The 20,659-nt window shown below is 39.5% G+C and overlaps 1 protein-coding gene and 1 long non-coding RNA gene across 5 annotated transcripts in view; one reads left to right on the top strand and one right to left on the bottom strand.

Moving 5' to 3' along the window:
• Nucleotides 1-20,659, top strand: part of myo18ab (myosin XVIIIA b) — a 112,656-nt gene that overhangs the window by 43,046 nt on the left and 48,951 nt on the right. For all 4 annotated transcript variants that reach the window (XM_062385156.1, XM_062385157.1, XM_062385154.1 and 1 more), the window contains exons 11-20: nucleotides 375-545; nucleotides 1,033-1,123; nucleotides 2,833-3,025; nucleotides 3,425-3,511; nucleotides 8,068-8,209; nucleotides 8,322-8,481; nucleotides 9,554-9,740; nucleotides 10,335-10,542; nucleotides 11,582-11,691; nucleotides 18,387-18,452. In XM_062385156.1, the coding sequence (XP_062241140.1) occupies nucleotides 375-545; nucleotides 1,033-1,123; nucleotides 2,833-3,025; nucleotides 3,425-3,511; nucleotides 8,068-8,209; nucleotides 8,322-8,481; nucleotides 9,554-9,740; nucleotides 10,335-10,542; nucleotides 11,582-11,691; nucleotides 18,387-18,452 (1,415 nt within the window). The remainder of the gene's footprint in view (nucleotides 1-374; nucleotides 546-1,032; nucleotides 1,124-2,832; nucleotides 3,026-3,424; nucleotides 3,512-8,067; nucleotides 8,210-8,321; nucleotides 8,482-9,553; nucleotides 9,741-10,334; nucleotides 10,543-11,581; nucleotides 11,692-18,386; nucleotides 18,453-20,659) is intronic.
• Nucleotides 4,341-10,417, bottom strand: LOC133951299 (uncharacterized). Its single transcript, XR_009920442.1, has 3 exons — nucleotides 10,286-10,417; nucleotides 8,041-8,188; nucleotides 4,341-6,871 (listed from the first exon to the last, which is right to left on the bottom strand). It is a non-coding gene; the product is annotated as an uncharacterized LOC133951299 (long non-coding RNA).

Genomic DNA, 20,659 nt, shown 5'->3' with positions numbered 1-20,659 from the left:
ACACACCTCACAGCTTCCTGCCTTCAGCTCCTGTCAGCAGTCGAGAGAAAATATCTCTTTTGGATACACACCGCCCAGACCTGCCATGAGAAATTCTTATCTGGATTAAAGGCTAAGACTGTGGTCGATACTCTATTTGTACTTTTACAGTGTGTTTTCAGTTTGTGTTAGCCATAGCTCAGAAAAAGCAAAAGCACCGTGCAGCTTGACAGAAACCACACACATTTTCTTAGAGCATGGATCTCTGTTTAGGCATGAACCTTTTTACACCATTCATCCTCTAACTTCTTCCTGTCATCTGCGTTATCTTTCCTCCTCAGGTCCTTGATACATATTGTCTTGTATTTGATACATGTTTCTTTTACTCTCTTTAGCGGGACGCAGGCAGTTTGCCCGTCATGAATGGGCCCAGAAAGCGGCCTACCTGTTGGGCTGCACTTTGGAGGAGCTCTCCTCTTCGATCTTTAAGCACCAGGCCAAAGGGCTGCAGCATTCCACGTCATTCAGAGGAGCACCGGACGAGGGCGGCCAAGGCGACAGCTCAGGTACAAGCCCAACTGCAGCTTCTTAAATCTCACATGTTCGATCATGTGCACACTGATGTTGGCTTTTCACTAAACCTTCCCTACACCCTTATATGATGGACATGATATTTGCTATACTTAAGAAAAATTCTTAATTGATAGTTGTGGAATATATTTTATGTCTAATATTCAAATTTAAATCTGGAAAAAATGGGACCATATATTTTAAGCCAACTTTTGATACTTGGCCGTTTTTCAACTTTTCTTTGTTCTAAACAAAATTTGAATAGTGGTTGTTTTTCATGTTTACTTCTAATGCTTGAATTGCTTTCACAGTTAAATGCTTTCCTGTGTTTTGCTTAAAAAGAGTTGACATATAACCTGGATGGCTGCTTTAAAGTCTCTCAGCACTAGCTTGTTCCAGATGAGTCTGATCATAGTGAGATCAGTTTCGAAGCAGAATACAGCTTCTTAAAATGCTTCTCTTCACCCCCCCTCTGTCACTCAGGCTCTAAGGTTACAGCTCTGGAGTGTTTGGAGGCCATGGCGTCAGGACTCTACTCTGAGCTCTTCACTCTTGTCATCTCCCTCATAAACAGGTTAGATCTCACAATATTATACCTCAAATATTTAACTTTATTTGTCTTTGAATTTTATAGGAAGTAGAAGAAGTATTTACTATATAGTTATTAGATATGAGAAAGCTTCAGACCCTAAGTCTGATTCATAACTACTTACTACTCTCTTCATATTCTTTTTCTCTTCTTCACTTCCTTTTCAGTTCTAGCCTCAACCCTCTGTTCTTTCCCTCTTTTTTCCTATCCTCCTTTTTATCCACTCATTCTTACCTGTTTTTCCCCCCCTTAATAGTCCAACTTTTACCAGTGTTCATTTCAACTCCCTGCTGTCTACTGCACTTTGCCATTATGGCTTACTTTGTGCAGATTGATGGGTGAAATTGTAATTATATCCATTTATAAATACATTAGCAACAGCTGTGTAAAGGTTCTGAATACTCTCTGAAAGCCGTGCAACTCAATCTTGATGATTGTATAGCTCTAGCTTTCAAACGTCTTTTGAAGCAAATGGCCACCTCCTCTACAAGTTTGCATATCAGCTAATTCCACTGCCACACTTCACGTGACACTTAAAGAGCCACATCATCTCCTGTCAATGTTAACACTGAACTCCCTTTACTGCTTCTATTTGTTTCTTTCATTCCTTTTTAAAAGTTAAAGCACATTTAACACTTTTGCGCGCATTACTTTACCCCCACCTTGTTTGTGCTCCATCCATAAGTCACAGCCATTTTAAACCACATTTATAATGTTGTAAAACAAACAAAATAAGGATATTTCTCTTCTCAGTTAACAGTATGCACAGTTCTGCACCTCTTCTGTGGCACACATACACAGTCTGCAGATTCACAGTGTTGTTTAAATGTTCTTTTCAGGAGTACCTTTTGTTCAGATGCATTTCTTTTGCAACAATTAGTTGTGGCATTGTTACATCGGAGGCTGTGAAATCAATGTGCTGCTTCACTTCTTTCTAGTTCATTTCGTTTTACTGCGCCTTTGTCTCGACAGCCTCTGCAGCAGCTCTTTTAGAAAAACCTGCACACACAGTGTTACTCACAGATGTCAGATCTAATCACGAGGGTTTCACATTTATCTTTCTATACTTTCCACACTTTACATTAGTGTAATGCTTCTAGTGCCACTGGCTGCTACACAACCTCACTTACCATTATGTATGGCTCATGTTTTTTAATGACTGCAGGGGCTTTTTTCTTTTCCTCTGTTCACCTTAAAAATCATCGAAATATAAACCTTTGCAAATAACTGCATCTGAATATTATATACTATAGGAATTTATACCAAACATTATTATAAATTTCTACTGATAACATAGTCAGTGCCCAAATACAAGTGAATCACTCACAAATATAAAAACCAGACAGACAATGAAACTAACATGGTTAAATTAAAATTAATTAAAGAACCTCTGATATGGTCAAGAAACTGCTGCAATTTCTTCGCATAAAAATAATTCATTAGTGTAACAAAGTGTCTCATAAAAGGTGTTAGGACATTTTTATAAGCTGGTACCATGCACACAACCATTCTTTTATTCTGTCTACCTGTCGTATATTGATTGTCTTTAGAAGATATTCATAATGAGGATTTGTTAAGCCAGGAAGTGATTTTCTTTCTGTTGTACATAAACATTTTATATCTTTGGGCTCTAATCAGACAATCTGCTGCTTTCCAGTGTCAAAGCTACATCATGATCCATTTCTCTCCCTCAGAGCTCTGAAGTCCAGCCAGCACTCTCTGTGCTCGCTGCTGATCGTGGACACTCCGGGTTTCCAGAATCCGCGTCTGGCTCAACAGCAGCGAGGCGCCACATTCGAGGAGCTCTGTCATAACTACACCCAGGAGAGGCTGCAGACCCTGTTCCACGAACGCACCTTCGTCCAGGAGCTAGAGAGATACAAGGAGGTGCTGCGTGGCAGACAGAGCACAGTATTAACCAGTGTACCAGAGAGAACATACACACATTAACACCATGGCCGGCATATATACAATATACACAGAAACGCTTTCACTTTCAGAGGTTTGTCTCGGAAACCGCCATCCTTTCCACTTTACCATAATTGAATCATATTATTCAAAGACAATTAACTCAATTATACTTGTATGCGTAATCAAATGAGAAATATTATAGAAACATTGCACTAATTACAAACCCTTACACAACCAAATCTACAATCTAGTAATGGCTAATACCATAATTGCAGTGAATAGCTGCTCCACTTGTGATTTATTGATTGAATCATCTTCTGCTGGTTGATTTGCTGTAGATCACTAACCTGAGCATTTATCCCCTCCCGCATCTAGGAAAACATAGAACTTGCTTTAGATGACATAGAGTGCAGTACCTCACGGTCTGTAGCAGCTATTGACCAAGCCTCATCCCAAGCTCTGGTAAGCACAAGAAACCTCATATGCACTGTCTATGTTCCATGCATATGTGCATGTGATGCTGTTGTGTTCTGCTCCTACCTGGAGCCCCTCATGAGAAATGAGCGGTCGTCACAACAGCACATCTTCCCTTTGTGTTTGTGTCTGGTAAATCACTGAGGCTGCTCCCGTTCAGACTCAAGGGTCGTTAGTTTGAGCCTGAGTTTTAATCTTAGTCAGAGAGACATTAATGCAAATCAGGTCGTAGTGTAAACGTGCTCTACAAAATATGACAGAGCCAGCAAATAGCCCCATTCATCACCCCTGGCAAGAGCAAATAACTGTAGCTTAAGGCTAATCTAGCAAAGCTGGTATCACTGAGCACGAAAGCCATCTGATCTGAGAGCCGGGAAAGAAAACCTCTGCTCTGTGCTCATTTGACTTGAGATGACACTGATGCATTGAGCAGAGGTAAGTTGCATTTATTTGAGATGTATTGGTAAAAAATGAGCAGTGTTTATTTTGAAATACAGTAAACCGAATCTGTGTTTTAATATGAGTCCTTTTATATGTCAAGTACTGTAATTATCTGACACTGTCAAATGTTCCAATTTGGATTGATATATTTCAGCTGCTTTGCCAACAAACCCACAAACAACCCACATCAAAAACATAGTCATTTGAAAGGCAGTAAATATCAATGTTGGAAAGAAGGACGTTCATCAAATTGAAATCTCTTGATGTTTCATAATATTTAAATAATCTTGATTAAGTAAACCTTAAACCTAAAGTAAGAACTAAAATTGATAGGAAAGAATACATTTTACTGAAAAAGAAGTAGAGAGACTTTCAATGGTCATTGTTACTTTGGTCAATTTCAAAATGGTTTCGGATGATTTAACCGTAGGCTTCATGCATGACAAAACATTTTCATTCTAAATCAGTTAGTCTACAACACGGATTGATTTGATATTTGAAGGCGATGACCTAAATAAGCTTTTTAACAAGCCCTAAATTCTCTAAAGCGATGATCTAATTTGCATTACTTTCTCTTGCTTGTCCCAGCTGAGTGTTATTCCTATTTATCAGCCGAATATTGGTTGTTTACAACCCAAAACATTTAGTCAAATTAAATCTTTACCCTTAGAGAAAACAGCAGACATTCAGGGTAATTTTCAGCTTTACTTTGTGTTTGGCACTAATTAGATTCCCTAAACCTAACCAAAAGTAGTAATACTAGTTTTTGTGACTAAATCTAAACATGGCCTAAGGGGATAGTGCTTCCATTTTCAGAAATGTTCACATGGACGACTTTTAAAATTGGATTGAGACCTTCTGACTAACCAAAAATATCCTTGAAAATGCAATCACACTATAATTTGCTTGAGAATAAATGATACTGATCAAACTTATAAACGAGCTTATTGAGAGTAAACTCTGGAAAAATAATAAAAAAACATAGTGATGGCCAGTTTCAGCAGCACATCTCTTCTCGACTAAAAGACACAGTGAGTCAGTTAACTTTCAATCTAATCAAACGGTGCCGAGGTCTCTCTTCTTTATTTAGAAAGTCGGATCTCGGCCAAGCACGCAGTTTAAAGTATCACACGGTACAAATCACAGCAGAGGAAGCCACGGAGCAAGATTCCGATATTTGTGTTGACAAGAAGAGCAGCAGTTGTGGCATTAATCTGCAGTTTATGAGGCGGTGTCAGGGCTCGCCGAAGGGCTATTTCCAACCATCCACTGATCATTTATCAGTTTGGTGGTTTTATTGCAAGATTATTACATTTACTCTTCGCTAAAGACCTCAACATTTTTCAGGGATCAGATTGAGTTTTTACAGGAGGTGTTATCATATTTCAAGCAATGTTTAATCCACTTGGTTATAAGACTAACTGTGCTGAAGTTTTTATGAAGAATAAATGAGCAGGATGCATCTTCTGGAGCAGATCGTCTGGATCTATCCTCCAGGACTCATACTCATTTAAAGCTATCAAATAATATACAGAACTGTATATAGTCTTTTCTGTAAAATATGTGTTTATCTGTCTCTTGACGTATTAATAATCATCCTGGATCCTAAAGTTTGGAGATGTCAAAGTCAAAGCCACTATAAACCTGCCTGACTATAATTTCAACTAGAATAGCACTCAGTAGAGCAACAGTGCAACCAAGATGCACCCAATGCAATTTGTAGATATTAGTCCCCTTTATATGGATCTTAATTATATCTTTCATCAAGATCCATGAATTATTCCCTGGATAAATACTGAAAATGTCCAAACACACCGTATCTCACAGTGTTAAACCTGACCTATACTGCATCCCTCCATCTGGTTTTGTTGTAATCTGTACAGTAATATTGTCCTAACCTAGCCAACTAACAAATAAAAGGACCGGGGTGAAACTGCAACGTCTTTGTCTGAGGTAGGAATAGAGATCGGAGTCCTGGTTTGAATTAAACAAGATGATAATTGGACCTGATCTAAATAATATATTAGAAACAAATCAGCCATTGCAAATTCAGTTAAAAGTAACTTCACCCCGAGTTTATTCTCAGCTACTAAGCACCCAACAAAAGAGAAGTGGGGAACTTGTGTCAAATTAACTTCAGGTGCTGATTTGGAACTTATTGAAAGTAGTAAGAAAAAAACCATGGCAGGCATTCTTCCAAGATAATTCATGAGACAGTTATGCCTTTTCTGCACGATCTTTATTTTGCATTCTTCCAGTAGAATAGTTGCTCATGAAATGACTTTTTCATCGATCAGTAAAGAAAGAAGTGTTGAAATATCAATGCACCGCTGTTGACGGCTGCTTACTGCAAATATTTCAGCTCAGGCCAATTACTGTGAGCCTGTGTGAGTGTGTCGACTCAACTCAGCTCTGATGTGGTGACTTGTTGTGCGAATAACAATGTTAGAGGCATAACGAGGAAAGTTATTGAGGATATAAAGTTAGAATCCTTGGCTGTGGTTCGTTATTTGCCAGTTTTTGTCCATTTATTTAAATCTGCCTGGTGTTAAATAAAGTGAGTAAGATAAACATGTTTTTATAAGATAAAAAAGAAAGACAAAAAAGAGGTTTCTGCACAGAATGTGTTCACTCTTCTCCCTGGAGCACCATTCATATTCATGCGTTGATGACTTCCTCACAGAAATTACATCATACCAAGTATTTTCTATTCAGCGATCCACTGTTAGCGATCATGGCCCCGTTACACACGGAGTAGATTTAGCATGTATAAATCCACAGTGTCACCAGATGGCGCTTTAACACATCCATTTTTAAGAGCCCAGATTTTGGCACTTCCAATAGAAGCAAGTGGGCATCCTTCCTGGATACAAATGACTCCCCACAGTCATCACCAGCTCGGAAAAACTGTAAAAAGAGAAAAGATTATTTCATCCTCTGTAAACAACAAGAAAGAAGAGGAAAATATAAATTTCAACCACATGAAATCAAAAATAATGAAACAATTCCATATCCAATAAGGAACTTCCCCTACAACAATACATCTGGTATTTACAAAAAAAAAGGAACAACAATCTCAATCATAAGAACTCAGCAGGGACACCAACACACTCACATGAAGAGATAAATACAAATTTCCCAATGTTTCTATGCCAGAAAATTACCCAAGGGAGGAAGACATCAACTCAGTTCTTAGCAGTATTGATTTACCACAGCTCAGCGACTAACAAGCCAATATAGACTCACCACTAACACAGGAAGATCTTTCCTGATACTCTCAACCTAACGCCTGAAACAAATCCCCAGGACCTGGTAGTTCCCCTGCTGAGTTATATATGTCCTTTTAAAGCCAATCTTTCCACAGAGTCCTTGTTTGATTCTCTCATCAACATTGATATAAAATTCATCAGTGACGCCCTTGTCCACACAATAGAAAAAGTCACCACATCCATAAGTCATCCATTTAATCAAAGGAAGACACTCACTCAGAAGTTATCTAATGCAGCACACTATTAGTTATCACCACACATCATAACCACCTTCGACACAGAAAAGCTTTTGGAAAAACTGGAGTTTCTCTTTATCACATCAGAAAGATTTGACTTTGGGGAATAACTAATCAGATCCGTTAATATTTGTCCAATCCTGATCCGGGTTTTGTCCACAGTTACAATTATGAAGAGTTTTGAATTTGCTGCAGCTTTGACTGACTGACTTCCCCAGCACCTACAACAATTACTCACTTCAGGTGTAGGCAATCATGTTGTGAGTAGAAAACCTCCATAACATGCTGTCAGAGGACTTTATCATGCACAAACATATTTCCTCTGACAAAATTAGGCATTACAGCTTTGAGTGAAATTGCATATCCCAAAAACTATATCTAAGACCAGAATAACCTGTATCAGCCTAATCAGCTCTAAAACATCAGGGCTACATGAGTCTGGAAAGATGTCACGCTATAGCTGGTCAGGCTCTTACTGTATGGGCCGAATGTGAAAGGTGCATGTTATTTATGTTTTGAATAAACATGTCCCATAAAGGTTAAAGTGATAGTAAAAGAATAAATTGGTGACCTTAGTGACTGTCCACATCCATCACAGGTTCGCACCTTGGCCAGGAAGGACGAGGCTCGGGGACTTCTGTGGCTGATGGAGGAGGAGGCTGTTCAGCCTGGAGGTTCAGAGGAAACGATGCTGGAGAGACTGTTCAGCTACTACGGCTCTGCACAGGGAGAAAACAAAGGTGAGTGCTCAGCCCATCATCGGCGGTTTACTGGAGAGTGACAGGAATAACAAACAGCAATGTTCCTGATGTCACTGGAGGGAGTTTTTAAAATCTTCTCTGTGTGCTGCAGGAGCTAGTCTGCTGCTGCGAGGAGAGAAGCCCCACCTCTTTCTGCTTGGTCATAGCCACGGGACGAACTGGGTGGAGTACAATGCTCAGGGTTGGTTGAGCCATGCCAAGCACAACCCTGCTGCCCAAAACGCTGCCACACTGCTACAGGACTCCCAGAAGTATGTGTAACACAGTCTTACACACAGAGCTTTCAGTTTATTAGAGCCTTGTTTGTGGTGATAAGTAAACAGTGCTGTGTCAAACTGTTTCCAGTCTGCGGTGTCGCTTTTTGTTTGTTTTGACCAGTTACTTGGCTGATCTTAACTTAAAGAGAAAAACAAAACTTTTTGTCTGCACCAGATGACTTTCCTGGGCCCCGCCTACAACATTGAATCCCTGTCAACATATCAACCTTCATTACAAAATATGAGGGTGGAAATCACACAAACTGACAGGCGAGAGTAATGACATTTCCTGTGGACTGAAAAGCTTAGTGATAAATCAGGAGCGGTTCAAAAGCATAGCTTAGAATGAACAACACGTCCAACCTTGAGGTGGATGGTCTACAACAGCAGAGACCACATCAGGTTCGATGACCCTTGATTTATTGCTGGAGCCTGAACTTGCTTTGAGTCAACAGTCCAGGCTGCTGATTTTGCCGGGATGATGTAAGAAAAGGTTTTTCGTCTCAATCGTCAGTTCCTATAATCAAATTATAGTTTGATTATAGCCTTTTCTAGTAAGTACTTCCACAAATGTCTGTCTGTCTTGTTAATGTCCCAGGGAAGTGCAGTGACGAGTTTGGTGCTATTGGGACACATGATACTTTCAATAATAATAGAATAGATATAAAGGACTCACTAATAATAAAGGATAATTCGGTAATAGCTCCAGAGCATTAACTCTAAGAGATCAGTCCAGGCAGGTTTAGACAATGGACTAAAAGAGAAAATTACCACAAGTACCCATTACTATCAAAATAGATTCCATGTGTGTAAATTGCATGTAGAATATTCCTCATATTTCGCCAAGCAACTGGTCATCTGTTATTTAGCTGATTTCAGTTGGTATCTCGGAATCAATCTTTTACTGAAATTCTGAAGCTGCAAATTCCATATTATTCCAAACAGTCAGGCAGTTGTTGCCAGCATGGTAATGTCAGAAAGCAAAAGTCCTTTCTACCTAGTTTGATGGGTATGAAAATGAGTGCAGCTGTGAGTATAAAGACTATTCATCCTCCTGCCACCACAGGAAGAATATCAGTGGGCTGTTTATGGGCCGGGCCAGCGGGGCCACCGTGTTGTCGGGCTCCATCGCTGGTCTGGAAGGCAGCTCTCAGCTCGCCCTGCGACGGGCCACCAGCATGAGGAAAACCTTCACCACAGGTGTGGCTGCTGTCAAGAAGAAGAGCCTGTGTATCCAGGTCAAACTCCAAGTGGTAAGCAGATGAAAGGATCTTTTGCTCATCCAGTTCTCAGACTTCTTATCTTATTATTTCTTCTTTCAAACCCAACCTAGTTCACAGTTTCAGCTCCTGAAATCATCTGTGAGGAGGTTTTGAGATTTTGTTTAAAAAAAGATTCAAGTATTGCCTCCTTTTCTGTTATACCAAAATAATGTGTAAGCATTCAATACACATCCATGTTATTGTTTCATAAAGGCATCCACATACTTAAAGCATAATACACTATATTAATAAATTTAAAGCATTTAAAGAGATTTTGTGTTCCTCTAAGGGCACCTTAGTTGCGATTTTTAAAGCACCTGTGCTTTAAAACCCCCCCCCCACACACACACACACACTATTGTTTCTTTTCTCTGCATGTCTTCTAAACACAACTCCTCTCACAAAGGTGTTGACCAGTACAAACAACACTGCTTTCCATTTTCCTCACATAGAGCTTGTTGGCATCATGTAATTCCCAGTTTACTTCTCTACCCATCTTAAACATTACTTGAAATCTAATCAGTAGTTTCACTTACTGACAGCAAGCAGACGCTGATGTCACAGTCATGTCCTTTCTGCTTTTAGGACGCTCTGATTGACATGGTTCGTCGCTCCAGGGTTCACTTTGTCCACTGCCTGCTGCCCAAAGCAGAGGCAGTGGGAGGAGGAGGTGAGCCTCGTGTGACACACGGTGAGAGCCCTGACTCGGGCCTTATGACTCTGGACGTCGGCCTCCTGAGAGCTCAACTCCGAGGGTCAAAGCTGCTGGATGCACTGCGCATCTATAGGCAAGGTGAGGAGGAGAACTTTATCTCTTTATTGGTAACTTATATAAGGATGGTCTTCCTTGTGTTACAATAGTGATTATTTTCTGAAGTATACTGCTCTGTGACTCTTGGAATGTGGAGTTCCACAAGGGTCAATACTTGACCCTATTTTATTCAGTTTGTATCTGCTGCCTGCTTGCCATATCATAAGCCATATCAACAGTGTCTGACCATATTCATTTTTATTGAGTCCAGAAAACCTTAACAATTTGAAGTTTAACTGCTGCTATCAAAGATCGGATGCACCTCTTTATGTTCTAAAAATTAATATTTGATAAAAGCAACTAGTCACCACATGAGTGTTGTGTAATATTTTTTATTGATTAACCACAGCTTCAACCCAAATCATGATTGAACAAATCATCACCTTCTCTGACTCCTCTGACCTTGATTATTGAATGAATCATTATTTACTCCTCTTAATCATCCAGCCTTTGCCCGTGTATTTCTTGATCTTAGCTATTCGGTCTGATACAAAAGTTACTATTTCAAATGTTCCAGTTCCTCCAAGTTAAACCTGCTTTCAAACTTTTCCATGATTCATTTGTCTGTCTGATGATGTCAGTATGAACATACACTTTCTTCTTTTCATGCCCAAATGATTTTTAAGCCAGTGATGAAATTAACTTCCAGGGATACAGAATTTGACAGGGCCCCAATAACCTTAACAGCTTGCTATCCAATTATTTTCTGCCTTCATTCAAAGGTTATTTAGGTCCTTTAATGCTTTGTCCCTCAATAGAAATCTCTTCCCATCGGCTTTGTTACTGTTCTTACCTCTCTAAAAGCTTGAGAAACCCTTGTGACCTCCAACATTTCAACCTGTCAAACCTTCCTCACTTTGCCTCTTTGCTCTGTTGAAGTAGCTTTTTAAATTTGGGCAGTTTTTCATCTGAAAATAAAAGTTGACCTTTGCCACACAGGTTACTCTCTTCTAACCTTGGTGTTTTTTTTTCTTCTTCTTTTTATGCTCTAATCTCTTTTCTGCTCCATGACTGTCTCTAGGGTACCCAGACCACATGGTGTTCTCTGAGTTCCGCAGGCGCTTTGATGTCCTGGCACCCCATCTGACCAAGAGGCACGGCCGCAACTACATTGTCACAGATGAGAAGAGGGTGAGTGTTTGGAAGGTTTAACCTGATACTTGCGAGTGCTGTTGTGTGTGGCTGGACAGTGACTTCTGCTGTGATGGAAACTACTCTGCGAGGGGTCCCCCACAGTCAGATCTTAAAAAGAAGAAGTCAGTATTGGTAATATGGGAAATATTGACGAAATATAAAAAAAGGATCCTCATGCCTTACCTTATTTTTAACCTTTACTTGGCAAATATTTAAGCAGGAACAATTAAATGAGGCTGCTTCGCCATGAATAGTTTTTTAATGTATCTTAACTTCATACAAAGTGCAGTAAAACCAGTATTTAGTGTGGCTTAATAACTCCAAATCTCAGAGATAGTCTTGGGCAGGCATTTTGTTGTTGTTGCCTCAGTTGCTTCCTACTCTTCATTAAATGCTAGACTGACTCCATGATCAGATCAGGGCTCTGTGGGGGCCAGACCATCTGTTGAAGGACTCTTTGTTTTTCCTGTCCCTGAAGATAGTTCTTTATAACAGGCGCTATGTTTGGTGTGATTGTCCTGCTGCACCTCCCTGTTGCCAGTTCATGACGAATATGAAACGTATCAACTAAAGCTCCCTACAAAGTTTGCACGGTAGTTTACATCTAATTAATAGTTGCCACTGTTGTACTCTCTATATGACCCATTCATCTCGTAATCTCACTATCTATTTTATCTACAGTTGTTCTAGATGAGATTATCTCATTGAGAAAAACCTACATCTAACTAACATGCAATCTTTGACAACTAACAAATAAATGTTTGCTTTTTATTTTTAAATTATTGATGCCTATGTGTTATTCTAACCAATTTCAAAATAACTGAGAAGTCTGACTCCCATTTAAAATTGTTTAATCCAATATGTTAATGTTCTGATTATACATTGAAGTGATGCAACCAATTGTTAAAAATTAGAATAAATAAAAATACAATTAAAAAAAAAAAAGATACAGTGGCAAGAAAAAAGAAGTTGAGTCCTTTGAGATGAACTGAATTTATGCACACCTGAATTTTTAAACTGTGAGAACCTCCAAGTTAATGACATCCTCAAAAGTTAACTGGAGACAACTGTTAGCAAACCAATGAAAGATTAATGTTGCATTTTTCTTTGACTTTTAAAAGAAGTCAAATGTTCAGAGTTTATATTCACCAGATGCATCTGCTGAAGTTAACATCATGCTTCACAAAAATGCGATCTCATAGGACTTGCTGAAATGTGTATTTGCATAAAGCTGGAAGAGGGTTGCAGAGTAATATGAAAGCATGTAGATAATCATCACTCACAGCTGGATTGAGTGTCTATAAATGGAGATAACTCAGTGCTTTGGCTACTCTCTGAACAAGCCGGTGGCCGCATGACTGAATGTAATGAAGTACAAAGGAAGTGTAGAGTTACAGCTGAAACAAATCACTGGAGCCATTTAACACCACTGTTCATATTCAAACTATTTGAACATCAAGGGGTCTGTATCGCTGTCTGACCAAAGTAACATCACAAAGTGAGGTTTGTCAAAGATCACCTTGAAACCCAACAGAGCTCATGAGGGAAATGTTTTGTGGATTGTTGAAACTAAGGTTAAATTGTTCAGGAAGAAAACACAGCAGAGATGGCACTGCATGAAAAGATGATAGCACAGCACTGAGTTGAGTACAGAAGAGACGATATCATGATGTAGCCAGTAGTTTATTCAAGGCACAAAAGATGGAGTCTGAGTTAAGTTTAGATTCCCCAGTGTTCAAGTCTGAGTTTCTAAGGAAGAGTCAGAGTGGTCCCCACTTCCAGATTCAGAGTCGTCAGGCTTGAATTTATTGTGAAATTGGTTGAAGCATAGGCCGCCTCTTTTGGCATCATAGCATTAACTGTCAGTGACGGTGTGAACGTGAATCTGCTTGCAAGCTGGTGAACTATGAGGTATTTCCCTCTCTTTATGTAAGAGCATGGTTTTTCAGTTTGAGGGCAGAACTTTTTTGTCATTCTTTCACTCAACACCCAGCACTCGCACTCAAACAGCAATCAAAAGAGCAGTGGAGAAAAATGTGAGAGCAGACGTTTCACATGCGCACAGAGAAGCAGCGTAAGCTGGAGGAGGAGAGCTGAGGCCAGAGCGCAAGAAATCTGTCCAATCAACAAAACATTGAGTGCAAGCTCTCGCTGAGCGAATCTAAGAACATGCAGAGCTTATTTGAGTGTGACCACAGGGTTTTGAGTGAAAGCATTACGCATCCTAAACGTGAAATCATTAAGTCCTGCTATCACACTGATAGACCACACTCGTAAATAAAGAGATGGAAAAAAACCATAGTGAATACACATTCCAGCCTTTGCATAAAATGTTATAATGTCACAGTGTTAATGCAACTTTCATATCTTTCGCCAAATTATTAAGGCCTTTTATGAAGCACAAAAATCCAGGTTGAGTCACGAGTCCTGAGTACCACAACAGTGATGGAGCCACCATGAATTCCTAACTTACTCAAATTATCTTACAAGGCTAGGAAGTAAATTTACCACAGATTAATCTCATATAATATAGTAATGCAACGTTTCAGAATTTCTCCTGAATCAGTTGCATTACTGATCCACAGCTAAAATAAGTGATAAGTTCCAGTTTTTTTTTTATGCAAAAGGAGGTTCGATCAGTCATGTGATCATTAACTTTTCCACCAGCATTTAAAATGTTTTATTGAATGAAGAGACGCACGATAATAGCTCATTGTTTGTCTGTGATTGTGACTTAGTTCAAGATCACATCCCATTTTATGACCAATTAATGCAAACCAGTAAACCAGGTCATTCCTATGGGTTTTTCTGGCCCTGTCAGCAAAAACACATAGATCACTGTGAGCTAGATAGTTTTCTTGTGATTGAAGTTACATTCACATTGGTTTAAAATCAAATAAAAATGTACATAGTGCACATCATGACCTACAGCATCTCAGTTTCTCTAACGGTGCCTCTCCTGACTGCACTACAGTTGATGTGTTTGCCCAGCAGATGTGAATTATCAACACTGTGTATGTTGAACTTAGCTTCAAAGGCATAGAAAGTATTACTTCATAATCTCCCCCCCAGCTAGTACATGTATTGCAAACTTTGAGATGAGTGCTACAGCAAAACTTCTTGGAGAATGTGTTGCAGTTAAAAGTTCATCCGTGGCCACCTTTTCTTTGCTAACAAGCTTGTGAAGCGCCGCCACACATTAGACCAGCTCCTCCGGAGGAAAATCCATTTCCCACGACATTGTGTGGCTTTGTAGGACATCGACTGAGCTGCTTTGAGTTATGTGAGTTTTTTATTGTGTTGCTCTCTTGTGAGAATGTTCGGTCAAGCTAGTCAGGGCCTGAAAGAAGTTCAATGTTTATTTTTAAATGAGCAGTTACTAGTACAGGTTCTTTACTGTTTGTTACAAACAGCGGACTAGAGGGATGAGATGCTTCGATCCAAAGGGTTAGAGATGGATAAGATATCCTTAAAGCCTCATTCTAATCCTTACAGAGAAACGCTTTCTGAAACATAGAATTTGTCCACACAGTTTGAGGAAAGCACAATATTTCTCAATCGTTATCTGTTATTTGTTAATGGTAGTTTTGATAAATCATTAAATATTGTGTCATCGACTGGGCCTATTCCTTTAACATGCTGCAACCATGAATACAATTTGTTTTTAAAAATTGTTTAAAACCACATGAGCTTGAGTTATGAGGTTAGAAGTTGTATTGTTGAGGTTAATGATGAGTCTATGGATATGGAACTAAATTGATAATTTTCAGTTGAATTAATTTAAATGATGTTATCTATGGCTATCGAGGGGCTCTGTGAAGAAATACCCTGATGACATCATCGGGTCTCAATCTGAAAAAAATATTTAAAAGGAAAACCTGCGTGTCATACAGAAAGCATGCAGACAGGGTCTGATAAAGGCATGCAACTGAACTGCATTGTGGGGAGTAAGGTCAGAATACGGTTCCCCGTGCTGTGTCAGTGTTGATCACTCCAAATTTACGCAGGTGTAAGTTACTCCTAAGATAAAATAAAAGAAAATCTCAAACCTATTTACTTATCATTACTAGAGGGGAGCACAAACATCTTCCAGTCCCATTAAATTGAATCAAGCTTCACTCATAGACATCAGTTCCCTAAATGTGCCTGATTTTCTTTCATCTAGATCTTTTAATTATTCCCAAAGAAGATGTTGAAAGACACCCAATGTCGTAATGTTAAAGAAAGCAACAAGAACAATCCTGGCCCCATACCACTTATTTCCACCAGTTGTTTCTGTGTACTCTTGCTTACAAAATAAGCTTGGTGGGGGTAATAATTGGTTGAATATTGAAGCTAGAACATCTGGATATTCAGTATATCACTTTTAGTCCTCTGTGTTGGAATCCCTCGGTGTGAACAGAATCACTTCATTTCACCTCCCCTCCTGCTCTCCTCTCTCCACCGTCCTCATCCTGCTCCAAGTGCGCTCTTGTGTGTAATTAATTATGATTGTGCAGGCTGGCAGCATACGGCTACTGTACTGATTAATTACTAGCACCGGGAAGAGCTCTTTCTTTCTTGCTCTATCCCCCATCCCTCTCTCTCTCTCCCTCTCTCTCCCTCTCTCCCCCCCCCCTCTCTCTCTCTCTCTCTCTCTCTCTCTCTTTCTCCCCCCACTCTCTCGTCTCCTTCCACGTACTTCCTTGTCTCAGTATCTTTCCATTCCTTTTGTACATGCATCAGAACAGTTTAGGAACATCCCCGAGCATGTGATTAATGTCTTCTCCACATTCTGTTCAGGCAGTATATAGCAGCTTTGCACAGAGGGCGCGATTAGCTCTTATGAGTTGGAGGTGGGGGCTGGTACAGGCAAAGCATCTCCACATTAAGGCTGCGAAAGAATTTCTCCTCATAAACAAAGAGAATGTTTTTTATCCTGTAAAGACAAATCTGATTGGCTGCCTATTTGTCTATGTCGGTTAAATGTGGAATATGAAAGGACTATCTACGGATTGTCAACAGAGGTGGTGAAAGTGGTTTAATAAGGCAGATAAGTGAAAACAAGCTCACGGCCAATTGGTGGCAAAGCAAGAAAGAAAAGACAAGAGGGGGAGTAATTGGAGGAATAATTTGAAAGAAAGGATCTTCAGAAAAAGAGAAAGTGGAAAGACATTAAAAGTCGTATGACAGCACATATTTTGAAAGGTGCAGTTGTTCCTGATAAACATTAACATTCTGTTCCAGGTATTCATTTCATTATGTACTGACTGTGATTAACCCACTGTAACTTGTTAAGTGTCTGTGCAGTGACCTATTTTTATCTCAGTATTTCTGTTGTGAACAACCCAGTTGTGTCAGTTCCTCTTAATACAGTGTGATGTAGCCCTGATATCAACAGCCAGATTATAGAGATATCTCAATATGACCCCCACCTTTTCGTAGATTTTTGTCTCAACCAATGAACAGGAGACATTTAAAACAGTGACCAAGATATTCAGACTTTTAACCTTAGAATCCTTCATCTTAAATAATGCAGCTAGAGATTGCCTTTTGTAGGATACATATTCAAACTCCATAGCCGATGTTTTTAATCTACAACAGAGTATTAGGGCCAATTAGAGGGGAATCAAGTCATGCATTTATGAAATATAGTAATTATATTACAAGGAAAAAGTCATACGTTTACGAGAATAAAGTCATTTAGTCATGCAAACAAAGGATTTAAGTCTTAATATTACATTATCGTAAATGAAAGGGTGAGGTTGTTTGAATATATTGAATCCAGAGAGTGGAAAGTGCTTATATCCTGAAAACGTTTTTTTTTTTTCATGATTATTTGTCATTAAAATATGACATATTTCCTTGTAATATTACAACTTTTTTTTCATAATGTTTTTTTTTATTCTCTCCACTTAAAGGTTGTTTTCCCTTTAAGTGGCCCTAATACTACTTTCTATAAAGTTACTGACTTTTTAAGCATATTGAGCATACTCTCTTAATCTCTCTTGACAAGGTGCTTTTACAAACTAGTTGTGATACAGAAGACAACAACAGCTTAGACTTTTTGTCCCTAAAAGAATGCTGCCTCCAGTGGTCGGTGCTCATATTTATATGAATGGACCTGAATTAGATATACACATTTGTTTTATGTCACCAAATATTCAAATTTGAATATCTCATGGCAGACAAACTTCACATTTCAGACCTGTTACTACGGCAAAATTTGAAATTCAACACTTTCCTCTTGTGGAATAAAGTAACTAAGGGATTTGAGGCTTCATCTTTTTCCTCTTTTTGCAAATAATATAAATATTGTCTCTGACTACCAGATATTGAAATTCTCAATCAATAATGCCAGCATCAGCCTCGAAAAGCTAAGAGTTCAGCTGCACGACTGAGCAGTGTGCGGTTTGTCTTCTAAAGGTTTGGTTGACACATCGGGCGAATCCTAAGAGAGAAGGGACCTGAGAAGCTTCTCTGTATGACTTGTTTTGTGCTTTCAGCTTCCTCGAGGCGGTTCGAGGGGAAGTGTGTGTGTGTGTGTGTGTGAAAGCTGGTGCTCAGGGAGAATGGTATTTGTTGCTATGGCACCAAGCTCTCGTCCTTTGGGCAACCAGGCTATGTGATCATGCAGAAGTCCGAGGGCCCAGAACAAACCGGGCTTGTTTTTGTTTATCTGTCGACTGAATGTTTGTTTTGCTGGTTTCCAGGCGGTGCAGGAGTTGCTGGAGTCCTTGGAGCTTGAGAAGAGCAGCTACCACATGGGGCTGAGCAGGGTGAGTGGAGTCACATACAACACACATGCATCACACTGTTATACACACAAGGGCTGTTTCCACAATATCATAACTCAAATCATGACCACACCTTCACTTACCTCCATCACAAACAGGAGCCTTTAGATCAAACAGGCCGAGATTAGAGGATTTATTCCAATCGTGCTAGCTTTGTTTATCTTTATGTTCCATGTTAAGATTCTATCTTTCCTTGCAGCCTTTTAATGTGAAATGATTCAGTTAACTTGATAGTAGCTTAACAACGCTCAATTAACAGCAAAGTAGTTGTTAAACAATAAGTGAATAAATACAACATATTATTGAAAGCCTTCCAGTGGCCTAATGAAAACAACATCTCACGTTCGTTCTTGGGTAGGCCTTTAATTTGTAGGCAGAGCAGGAAGCAGTGAGATGATACTGGATTACAAACAAACAATGGATAATAACAAAAGACAGCCTCAATATTGAGTATGACACATTTTTGTAGCAGTGATGTACTGATTCATATACAACCTGTTTTTCTGATGTTATGATTCTGAGATAGTCGCCAGTTCATTGCAGGAAACTCTGAAAACTGACATAAAACGCTTCAAACTTCATATCATGTCAGCTTTGGCAGCTCATCCTGGGGAGAGAGTCTTTGGCTGTCGCGTCTTTTCCCTGTTCCCTTCAAGGAACGTCTCGCCTTCAAGCCCCGTTGTCTTTTCACTCTGTGACACTCTCCGTTCCACAGATAATTAAAAAATGTTCCTCTCACCTACCTTTCAAGCAGAAGGCGTTGCGTGTATCAAGAAATCAATGTTGTTTTGTTCCTACGCAGTGACAACTCTTCACACTTCCCTTCTCACCTTCAGTGGTCCTGATGCGATTTCTTTTTGATCTTTCTCATATTGTGGGCAGAGGCTGATCTTTGTGGCTCTCTGTGTCTGCGACCCCTGCCAAGCAGCAGACAGACACTGCCAAATTCCAATTCTTTGAGATCAAGGAAGAAAACCTCAGCTAATCACCAGGAAAAAGACAGGCTGATGGCTGTGTTAATTAGATCTGTGAATGTCTGGAATAAAGAACACCGTTCGCCTTAAGCTGTCATTATGAGAAGTTTCCTGGCACGTAGGGAGTTTAACCTTGTCTATGTGCGGGTGTGCCACAGTAAAATAGATCCACTGATTTTTCCAAGCTCAGATAAAGTTTCAAGTCAGAACTTTCTCGTTCTCTGTTGTTCATATTAGTGATGTTTGATGTGTCTTGTGTTATGTTGTGTTATCAGACAAACAAGAACTTCTCTTTCAAGAATAGTGCAACACTGTGGATGATCTTTACAATGATTTGCCCACACCCTGTTCCATTTGCACTCAATTTACTTTTAACTGCAAAGAGAGATCAAAGGAGGAAGTTGGTGTGGTCCAGCTTTTTATTTTGAAGTCAAACTGTAGGACAATTTTGTGAACTAGAACTGTGAATTTCAGACACAGTGAAACCTTAGCTCTGATCAAATCTGTTGCTGCCTCAAACCTAGCCCATGCATTTTCCAGAACCAAAAAGATTAGAAGAGGCAAATTCTGTTATTTCATAGTTCAAACAAAGCACAATTTGTCGTACTCCCTAATCTTAGTACCTAGCTTGGACTCAAGGTATTACTACAACAGGTGTGGCAAGGAGCTCAGAAGCTTCATGTTGAAGCAGCAGTAACAATTTTCGTAAAACCTCCAGCGGTTTACATGACATTGGAACAACCAACCCTTTGCGTTGTTGTTATACCTTTGTTTTATTGTCAGGGTGATTATCAGCCAACATTAAAGTGTCACCCATATCATATGAAATGTGCACCACCTCTCTCTGCCAAAATGTCCCTGTGCTTCGCTGCCAACTTGTATGTGGCTCTCTGCCTGGAATCATTTAAACCGTCCCTGCAATGACAAATGAGTCTCCAAGGAGCACAGCAGTTCAGCTCAGGTGTGTCCTCTCCTCCCAGGCCAGCTTGACATCATCTGCCCACGACAGCATTTCCCATGGGATCAGAATGTATTTCGGGTGGAATTTTATTCAACAGAACATCTTACGCATCATTAGCAGGCCAGGTTATCATTGGAAATTTTCCTTTTTCCTACAATTTAAAAAATAAATAAATTATCAGCAAATATTGTGCTTATATACAAGAAGAAAACAAAATACAATTAAAAAACTAATGAAATAATAAAAATCAGTGC

Source organism: Platichthys flesus, chromosome 4, assembly GCF_949316205.1.
Source record: "Platichthys flesus chromosome 4, fPlaFle2.1, whole genome shotgun sequence".
Lineage (NCBI taxonomy): Eukaryota > Metazoa > Chordata > Actinopteri > Pleuronectiformes > Pleuronectidae > Platichthys > Platichthys flesus.
This window is presented reverse-complemented; position numbering and strand designations above follow the sequence as displayed.